Source organism: Drosophila rhopaloa, unplaced genomic scaffold (assembly GCF_018152115.1).
Source record: "Drosophila rhopaloa isolate 14029-0021.01 unplaced genomic scaffold, ASM1815211v1 contig_190, whole genome shotgun sequence".
NCBI lineage: Eukaryota > Metazoa > Arthropoda > Insecta > Diptera > Drosophilidae > Drosophila > Drosophila rhopaloa.
In genome coordinates, this window is record NW_025335073.1 from 576,327 (window position 1) to 586,719 (window position 10,393).

The 10,393-nt window shown below is 48.8% G+C and overlaps 1 protein-coding gene across 1 annotated transcript; it reads right to left on the reverse strand.

Annotated features, from left to right (window-relative positions):
- Window positions 1–521: 521 nt before the first annotated feature.
- Window positions 522–1,211, reverse strand: LOC123037649 (activity-regulated cytoskeleton-associated protein-like). The gene has a single exon (XM_044459310.1). It carries the CDS (start codon window positions 1,209–1,211, stop codon window positions 522–524), a length of 690 nt encoding a protein of 229 aa, XP_044315245.1.
- Window positions 1,212–10,393: the final 9,182 nt, after the last annotated feature.

Sequence of the window (10,393 nt, forward strand, 5' to 3'; positions counted from 1 at the left end):
TACTGGTTCCCTGCATTCCTTCAAATACTTGCCTCAACGTTTCCAGAAAGCCCTGTACTTCCTTTTCGGACGGTTCCCCTGTCGTGTCTTCTTGCTCCGTATTCGTCTCCGGTTGGTCCTCTTCGTCTCCGGGCTCCCTTATTTCCAGCTCTAAGTTTCCACACCTCAGCGTGCTGTGTACCCCCGCCAGAAAGTCCATCCCTAACAGTATTCCTCCTGCCACTTCTGTAAGTATCATAAACGTCACACAATTTTCCTCCAAATTGGATTTCTGCCGTGAATTCTCCTATCGCCTTCTGCGTTGTTCCGTTGGCCATTGTTATTTCTGCACGGGCTCCACACCATTTGCCCTTTCAGATCTTGATATCTGTTTCTGCTTATAGCGCTCCTTGATGCTCCTGTGTCCACTATTCCTTTCGCTGTTCTGTTTCCGACCATTATCCGGGCTACTATTTGGAACCCGTCGCAACACAACTGTTCCCCTGCTGCTGGCTCTTTTGTTGCCGCCTGAGATGCCATCATTATCTGCTCAGGCCTCCTGCGTTTCCGGGCCCCGCCCTCCAGCACTCCGTGGTTCTTGTACCGTTTCTTCCACAGATCCAGCAAAACAGCCTCGGTGGATTGTTACTCGTGCGTGGCCCATGTCCGGTTCCTCCACAGCGCATGCATATCTCCGGTCTTAGCTGCTGCACAGTTTGGCTTGACTGTGTCCGGTCCTCTGCCTCTATTCCTTCTACCTCTTCCGTTAGTTTGAGAAACTCAGTCAACGAGTTGAATCCTGCCCTCCTAGCGTACAGCTTTATCTTGCTCCTGCTGTTTCTGTACACTCGGTCCAGTTTGGCCTCCTCTGAGAGTTTCGTGAATTGCATCAGTTTTCTTAGTCCGATTGCGTATTCTCTTACGGGCTCCGTTTCTCTCTGCTTCATCTGTGCAATCTGATTCTCTAACTGTTCCTCATACCTTGGTGGTAAAAAGTATTCCAGCAGTTCTGTTCTGAACTGCGTCCATGTTACGATCCTGCTCGTCGTGTTGTTCCACCAATCACTCGCGATCCCCTCCAGGACGAATGGCATCGTCTGTATCAGCTGGTCCTTCCGTATTCCGTATCCGCCAGCCCAATGTTCCATTTTGCTTAGGAACTCCAGTGGGTTTGTTGTTTCTTGGTACCGGATGCCCCATCCACGTACCCGGTCTATGACTTCCGTTTCCATTTTTATTTCTAACTTTCCTTCTGTTTCGTCCCCTAGACTTGCAACTTTGATGTCCATTATCTCCTCCTTTTCCCTGGTTACCACGATCGCCGGAATTGTTTTTTCGCCGGGCGAAGTCTTTGTATGACCGTTTCCGTATGATCCGTTTTCTTTGCGAACGCTGCCAACAAACGTCTTAAATCCTCACTTCTTTCTGCCGTTCCTAATCCGAACTCTTTCGTGTATTTCGTTGGTTCGCTCTTTGGTGCCAGATATACCCAGCTCGACATTACTCCGCTGGTGTCGGTTTATCTCCTGCAACCACTTTAACCTGTTCGGGCGCCACTGTGACGGTTCGTCGTTGTCGGGTGGCTCAGGGATGGCCAGGGTTCGTCACAAGAATTAGTTTGTGTCAGGCGTGGTTGCTGAAAGAGAGTTCCGACCCAGCCCAGAGTAGAAGTCGTGGGGATGTACCTAGTAATTGATTATAACTAGGTTTTATTTTAGTAAGTATCTTGACATTTGATTATCAACTATCGAATTCTCCGGATTGTCGGGGTGCCGCCGTTGCTGCCTTCGCTTCCTTCGTCCACTTAGAATACCTGGTATCGGGAGCTGTCCAGCTGCTCAAGAGGACCAGCACGGGTTGGGTTGCCTGAAATGAGAATGGGGTGCTTGGGGACCCTGAGGTCAGCCACGAGCGAGAGAGAGCTATTTAGTGCTTGGGGACCCGAAAGTCGACCGCAAGAGAGAATGTTTGGCTTGGGGACCCTGAAGTCAGCCACAAGAGAGAGAGAATGTTTGGCTTGGGGACCCTGAAGTCAGCCGCAAGAGAGAGAGAATGTTTTGCTTGGGGACCCTGAAGTCAGCCAAAAGAGAGAGAATTTGTTGTTTAAGGACCCTGAAGTCAGCCACAAGAGAGAGAGAATGTGTTGCTTGGGGACCCTGAAGTCAGCCACAAGAGAGAGAAAATTTTTTACTTGGGGACCCTGAAGTCAACCACCAGAGAGAGAGAGAGAGAATTGCTTGGGGACCCTGAGGTCAGCCACAAGAGAGAGAGAATGTTTTGCTTGGGGACCCTGAAGTCAGCCACAAGGGAGAGAATTTGTTGTTTGGGGACCCTGAAGTCAGCCACAAAGAGAGAGAATGTGTTGCTTGGGGACCCTGAAGTCAGCCACAAGAGAGAGAGAATTTGTTACTTGGGGACCCTGAAATCAACCACAGGAGAGAGAGAGAGAATTGCTTGGGGACCCTGAGGTCAGCCACAAAGAGAGAGAGAGAGCTCAGCCGGTGAACCGTGCCGTAAGGAGGTGTGATCCTGAAATCAGACGTCTCCTAGGGATCCCTCCAGGCCGGCAAGCCGAGAAGGTTAGAGGGAGGAGGAAGTACTACGGGAGCTAACTACAATGTATAAGCGGACTTGGATCGAATGATCTAGTCCACCAAAAAATGACTTTGCTGCTTGCCACCACTGGGGAGTTGCCTCTATACCCTTAGACGGTTGGCTGCTAAGTGCCTTTCTATGGCCCGTGGTCCGTCTTATATAGGGCTCGGCGAGATCTGGTGTGCCCGTCGCCTGTGGGATTTGCCGGTCTAAGTGTGACCATCTCTCTCGGTCTAGTATGCCCCTACACGCGCGATCGTTGGCGCGCGCGCGTTCTCCTCCTCATGGAGCTCTAGGATGTCTCTATCCGGTGTCTCGGTTGCCCGGCTCTCCTGGGCGGTTTTGGCTGTTTGGCTGTTGCCTTGCCCGGACTGGATGTTCCTGTTTGGTGCCGTGGTCTTCATCTTTGCCGGTGCTGTCCTTTTCCGAGCGGTTCCCGCCATCGGTCTTGGCTCTATGAACTTCGCCATCGTTTGCGCTGCCCTAAACTTTGTGTGTTTGTCCCGGAATTTTCGTGCTGCCTCCGTGAATTTGTTCATCTTTTCTGTAATGAGACAAATGTTTGTGTTAGGCTTAACGTTTAGTTTTGGTGTAGGATGTTGGGTTGTGTTATGGTTATGGTGTAGTGTTGGTTTACGTTTGGGGTGTGGTGTAGTGTGATGACTAATGTTGTGTGTTGTGGAGTAGTGGCATTTGTGTAGTGTTTGGTTATGTGTATTCAATGATAGATTGTGCTTTTCATGTGTTACTAGTTTATCGTGTTCGTTCTGTATTGTATTTGTTCCTACGTACTGTTTGGTGTTTCCGATGTATACTCTCTTTGTTTTTCGTGTGTACGGGTCTTTCACTGTCATGATCACTGGTGACATGAAATTGGTTACCTTCCAGGGCCGTCGTACTTTGGTGCTAGTTTGGCGTTAAATTTTTCTGCCGCTTTTGACAGATAGTGCGTCTTGCACCATACCAAGTCTCCGACATCTGGTTTCCAATCCCTTTTCCGCGGCTTCTTCTGTATGCGGTGTTGCCTCCTTTCGCACGCCTTTTAATCTGTTCCATCTTTGTTCTATACTTTCCTCCTGTAACCCCGATCCTTTTGTTACCCTGTCGAACATCGTGTTTGGTAATCTTAATTCTTTCCCGAACACCAGTTGCGCACGGCTATATCTTGTAGATTCCGATTCACTGCTATTGTATGCTAGCATTAGCTCTGGTAAATGTTCGTCCCACGTGGTCTGATCCTCTCCTGCTAGCTGTGCGATCATCGTTTTGACTGTTCGATTCGTTCGCTCGGTAGGGTTCTCCTGGGGCGTGTACGGTGCCGTCAACTGTTGCCGTATCCCCCATTTTTCCATGGCCTTTCTTGTTTTTCCTCCTGTGAACTGGACCCCATTATCTGAGATCAGGGTTTTTGCCGATCCAACGCTCGCAATTACCCTTTCTCTAAAGACTCGTAGGAATGCGTCCACTGTAGCCTGTCTGATTGCTGCAAGTTCCACCCACTTCGAGAATTTGTCCATGATTACTAATAGTGTGGTGTCCCACGAAATCCACACATATGGTTTCCCATGGTGCTTCTGCCACTTTTGTCAGCATCTTCCCAGCTTTTTTCTGTTGCGATACCTTGTACCTTATACCTTTCTGTACGTATTTCCTTACGTCCTTGTTCATTCGTGGCCAGAAATACCGGTTCTTTACCCTTCTCAGTGTCTTGAACATGCCCAGGTGTCCTGCTTCTGCTGTACTAAGGTTTTCCGTTAATACTTGTTGAATTTCAGCCCCAGTTACGCACAGTTTCCATGGTTGTGTGTCCATCTTGAATTCCGTGCTTTTTGGGTCTCGTTCCAGTTCCTTGTATTTTTCCTCGATCCATGTCTCCGTGTACTGTATTGTTTTCAACTCGTTCTGTGGTGTTCTGGATAAGGCGTCTGCTACCGCATTCCATTTTCCCTTTCTGTACTGGACTTCAAATTGGAATGGTTGTAGGCCTAGCGCCCATCTGGCCACTCTTCCCGACGGGCTTTCTATTGAGTTCAGCCACTTCAAAGCCATGTGGTCTGTTATCACTATGAACCGATAGCCTTCTAGGTACATCTTGTACTTGTTGATGCCCCAATATATTGCTAAGCATTCTTTTTCGGTTGCGCTGTAGTTTTTCTCTACTTTACTCAACCTCCTGCTGGCAAACGCTATCACATGCTCTCCGTCCTGTGTTTAGACCGCGCCTACGCCTAAGTCGCTGGCATCCGTTTGTAGTTTAAGCTGCCTTGTGAAATCTGGGCATGCCAGTACCGGTGCCTTTGTTAGGCTCGTTTTCAGTTGGTCAAACGATTCCTGTTGTTCCTCGGTCCATTCAAATTGTTGTCCTTTCTTGATTAAGCCTTGCAACGCTCCTGCCTGTTCGGAGAAATTTAGTATGAACCGTCGGTACCATGATGCCATTCCTAAAAAGCTGTGTACTTCCTTTGTGGATCTCGGCGCTGGTAAGTCTCGAATTGCCGCTACTTTGTCCGGGTCTGTCCGAATGCCCCGATCGCTTATGACGTGTCCCAGGTACTTTAGCTCCTTTTGGAAGAAGTGGCATTTGTCTGGATTAATCCGCAGGTTCGCGTTCTGTAGTCTCCTGAATACCTCTGTTAGCTTCTCCCGATGTTCACGTTTGCTCCGGCCAATAACCAATATGTCGTCCAGATTAGCAAATGCAAACCGTTCCATTTCTGGCCCTATTATTGAGTCCAGTGCTCTTTGAAACGTTGCTGGAGCTGTGGTTAGCCCAAATGGCATAACCTTCCACTGGAACAGTCCACGTCCGGGGACTGTGAATGCCGTGTATTGTCTAATATTCCTATCCATTGGGATCTGCCAGTATCCTGACTTGCTGTCTTGTCGTTCAGCACTCGATAGTCCACACACATTCTCCATTCGTTGTTCTTCTTTCTCACTAGCACTACTGGCGCGCTGTACGGGCTACGTGAGGGTTCTATGAGTCCCAGTGCCAACAACTCGTTTACCTGTTCATTGATGATTGCCTGCTGTTTTGGATTTCGAGGATAGTACCTCTGTTTAATCGGTTTATCATCCTTGAGGTAAATCTTATGCTTTGTTATATTACTGGTTCCCTGCATTCCTTCAAATACTTGCCTCAACGTTTCCAGAAAGCCCTGTACTTCCTTTTCGGACGGTTCCCCTGTCGTGTCTTCTTGCTCCGTATTCGTCTCCGGTTGGTCCTCTTCGTCTCCGGGCTCTCTTATTTCCAGCTCTAAGTTTCCACACCTCAGCGTGCTGTGTACCCCCGCCAGAAAGTCCATCCCTAACAGTATTCCTCCTGCCACTTCTGTAAGTATCATAAACGTCACACAATTTTCCTCCAAATTGGATTTCTGCCGTGAATTCTCCTATCGCCTTCTGCGTTGTTCCGTTGGCCATTGTTATTTCTGCACGGGCTCCACACCATTTGCCCTTTCAGATCTTGATATCTGTTTCTGCTTATAGCGCTCCTTGATGCTCCTGTGTCCACTATTCCTTTCGCTGTTCTGTTTCCGACCATTATCCGGGCTACTATTTGGAACCCGTCGCAACACAACTGTTCCCCTGCTGCTGGCTCTTTTGTTGCCGCCTGAGATGCCATCATTATCTGCTCAGGCCTCCTGCGTTTCCGGGAAACTCAGTCAACGAGTTGAATCCTGCCCTCCTAGCGTACAGCTTTATCTTGCTCCTGCTGTTTCTGTACACTCGGTCCAGTTTGGCCTCCTCTGAGAGTTTCGTGAATTGCATCAGTTTTCTTAGTCCGATTGCGTATTCTCTTACGGGCTCCGTTTCTCTCTGCTTCATCTGTGCAATCTGATTCTCTAACTGTTCCTCATACCTTGGTGGTAAAAAGTATTCCAGCAGTTCTGTTCTGAACTGCGTCCATGTTACGATCCTGCTCGTCGTGTTGTTCCACCAATCACTCGCGATCCCCTCCAGGACGAATGGCATCGTCTGTATCAGCTGGTCCTTCCGTATTCCGTATCCGCCAGCCCAATGTTCCATTTTGCTTAGGAACTCCAGTGGGTTTGTTGTTTCTTGGTACCGGATGCCCCATCCACGTACCCGGTCTATGACTTCCGTTTCCATTTTTATTTCTAACTTTCCTTCTGTTTCGTCCCCTAGACTTGCAACTTTGATGTCCATTATCTCCTCCTTTTCCCTGGTTACCACGATCGCCGGAATTGTTTTTTCGCCGGGCGAAGTCTTTGTATGACCGTTTCCGTATGATCCGTTTTCTTTGCGAACGCTGCCAACAAACGTCTTAAATCCTCACTTCTTTCTGCCGTTCCTAATCCGAACTCTTTCGTGTATTTCGTTGGTTCGCTCTTTGGTGCCAGATATACCCAGCTCGACATTACTCCGCTGGTGTCGGTTTATCTCCTGCAACCACTTTAACCTGTTCGGGCGCCACTGTGACGGTTCGTCGTTGTCGGGTGGCTCAGGGATGGCCAGGGTTCGTCACAAGAATTAGTTTGTGTCAGGCGTGGTTGCTGAAAGAGAGTTCCGACCCAGCCCAGAGTAGAAGTCGTGGGGATGTACCTAGTAATTGATTATAACTAGGTTTTATTTTAGTAAGTATCTTGACATTTGATTATCAACTATCGAATTCTCCGGATTGTCGGGGTGCCGCCGTTGCTGCCTTCGCTTCCTTCGTCCACTTAGAATACCTGGTATCGGGAGCTGTCCAGCTGCTCAAGAGGACCAGCACGGGTTGGGTTGCCTGAAATGAGAATGGGGTGCTTGGGGACCCTGAGGTCAGCCACGAGCGAGAGAGAGCTATTTAGTGCTTGGGGACCCGAAAGTCGACCGCAAGAGAGAATGTTTGGCTTGGGGACCCTGAAGTCAGCCACAAGAGAGAGAGAATGTTTGGCTTGGGGACCCTGAAGTCAGCCGCAAGAGAGAGAGAATGTTTTGCTTGGGGACCCTGAAGTCAGCCAAAAGAGAGAGAATTTGTTGTTTAAGGACCCTGAAGTCAGCCACAAGAGAGAGAGAATGTGTTGCTTGGGGACCCTGAAGTCAGCCACAAGAGAGAGAAAATTTTTTACTTGGGGACCCTGAAGTCAACCACCAGAGAGAGAGAGAGAATTGCTTGGGGACCCTGAGGTCAGCCACAAGAGAGAGAGAATGTTTTGCTTGGGGACCCTGAAGTCAGCCACAAGGGAGAGAATTTGTTGTTTGGGGACCCTGAAGTCAGCCACAAGAGAGAGAGAATGTGTTGCTTGGGGACCCTGAAGTCAGCCACAAGAGAGAGAGAATTTGTTACTTGGGGACCCTGAAATCAACCACAGGAGAGAGAGAGAGAATTGCTTGGGGACCCTGAGGTCAGCCACAAGAGAGAGAGAGAGCTCAGCCGGTGAACCGTGCCGTAAGGAGGTGTGATCCTGAAATCAGACGTCTCCTAGGGATCCCTCCAGGCCGGCAAGCCGAGAAGGTTAGAGGGAGGAGGAAGTACTACGGGAGCTAACTACAATGTATAAGCGGACTTGGATCGAATGATCTAGTCCACCAAAAAATGACTTTGCTGCTTGCCACCACTGGGGAGTTGCCTCTATACCCTTAGACGGTTGGCTGCTAAGTGCCTTTCTATGGCCCGTGGTCCGTCTTATATAGGGCTCGGCGAGATCTGGTGTGCCCGTCGCCTGTGGGATTTGCCGGTCTAAGTGTGACCATCTCTCTCGGTCTAGTATGCCCCTACACGCGCGATCGTTGGCGCGCGCGCGTTCTCCTCCTCATGGAGCTCTAGGATGTCTCTATCCGGTGTCTCGGTTGCCCGGCTCTCCTGGGCGGTTTTGGCTGTTTGGCTGTTGCCTTGCCCGGACTGGATGTTCCTGTTTGGTGCCGTGGTCTTCATCTTTGCCGGTGCTGTCCTTTTCCGAGCGGTTCCCGCCATCGGTCTTGGCTCTATGAACTTCGCCATCGTTTGCGCTGCCCTAAACTTTGTGTGTTTGTCCCGGAATTTTCGTGCTGCCTCCGTGAATTTGTTCATCTTTTCTGTAATGAGACAAATGTTTGTGTTAGGCTTAACGTTTAGTTTTGGTGTAGGATGTTGGGTTGTGTTATGGTTATGGTGTAGTGTTGGTTTACGTTTGGGGTGTGGTGTAGTGTGATGACTAATGTTGTGTGTTGTGGAGTAGTGGCATTTGTGTAGTGTTTGGTTATGTGTATTCAATGATAGATTGTGCTTTTCATGTGTTACTAGTTTATCGTGTTCGTTCTGTATTGTATTTGTTCCTACGTACTGTTTGGTGTTTCCGATGTATACTCTCTTTGTTTTTCGTGTGTTCGGGTCTTTCACTGTCATGATCACTGGTGACATGAAATTGGTTACCTTCCAGGGCCGTCGTACTTTGGTGCTAGTTTGGCGTTAAATTTTTCTGCCGCTTTTGACAGATAGTGCGTCTTGCACCATACCAAGTCTCCGACATCTGGTTTCCAATCCCTTTTCCGCGGCTTCTTCTGTATGCGGTGTTGCCTCCTTTCGCACGCCTTTTAATCTGTTCCATCTTTGTTCTATACTTTCCTCCTGTAACCCCGATCCTTTTGTTACCCTGTCGAACATCGTGTTTGGTAATCTTAATTCTTTCCCGAACACCAGTTGCGCACGGCTATATCTTGTAGATTCCGATTCACTGCTATTGTATGCTAGCATTAGCTCTGGTAAATGTTCGTCCCACGTGGTCTGATCCTCTCCTGCTAGCTGTGCGATCATCGTTTTGACTGTTCGATTCGTTCGCTCGGTAGGGTTCTCCTGGGGCGTGTACGGTGCCGTCAACTGTTGCCGTATCCCCCATTTTTCCATGGCCTTTCTTGTTTTTCCTCCTGTGAACTGGACCCCATTATCTGAGATCAGGGTTTTTGCCGATCCAACGCTCGCAATTACCCTTTCTCTAAAGACTCGTAGGAATGCGTCCACTGTAGCCTGTCTGATTGCTGCAAGTTCCACCCACTTCGAGAATTTGTCCATGATTACTAATAGTGTGGTGTCCCACGAAATCCACACATATGGTTTCCCATGGTGCTTCTGCCACTTTTGTCAGCATCTTCCCAGCTTTTTTCTGTTGCGATACCTTGTACCTTATACCTTTCTGTACGTATTTCCTTACGTCCTTGTTCATTCGTGGCCAGAAATACCGGTTCTTTACCCTTCTCAGTGTCTTGAACATGCCCAGGTGTCCTGCTTCTGCTGTACTAAGGTTTTCCGTTAATACTTGTTGAATTTCAGCCCCAGTTACGCACAGTTTCCATGGTTGTGTGTCCATCTTGAATTCCGTGCTTTTTGGGTCTCGTTCCAGTTCCTTGTATTTTTCCTCGATCCATGTCTCCGTGTACTGTATTGTTTTCAACTCGTTCTGTGGTGTTCTGGATAAGGCGTCTGCTACCGCATTCCATTTTCCCTTTCTGTACTGGACTTCAAATTGGAATGGTTGTAGGCCTAGCGCCCATCTGGCCACTCTTCCCGACGGGCTTTCTATTGAGTTCAGCCACTTCAAAGCCATGTGGTCTGTTATCACTATGAACCGATAGCCTTCTAGGTACATCTTGTACTTGTTGATGCCCCAATATATTGCTAAGCATTCTTTTTCGGTTGCGCTGTAGTTTTTCTCTACTTTACTCAACCTCCTGCTTGCAAACGCTATCACATGCTCTCCGTCCTGTGTTTAGACCGCGCCTACGCCTAAGTCGCTGGCATCCGTTTGTAGTTTAAGCTGCCTTGTGAAATCTGGGCATGCCAGTACCGGTGCCTTTGTTAGGCTCGTTTTCAGTTGGTCAAACGATTCCTGTTGTTCCTCGG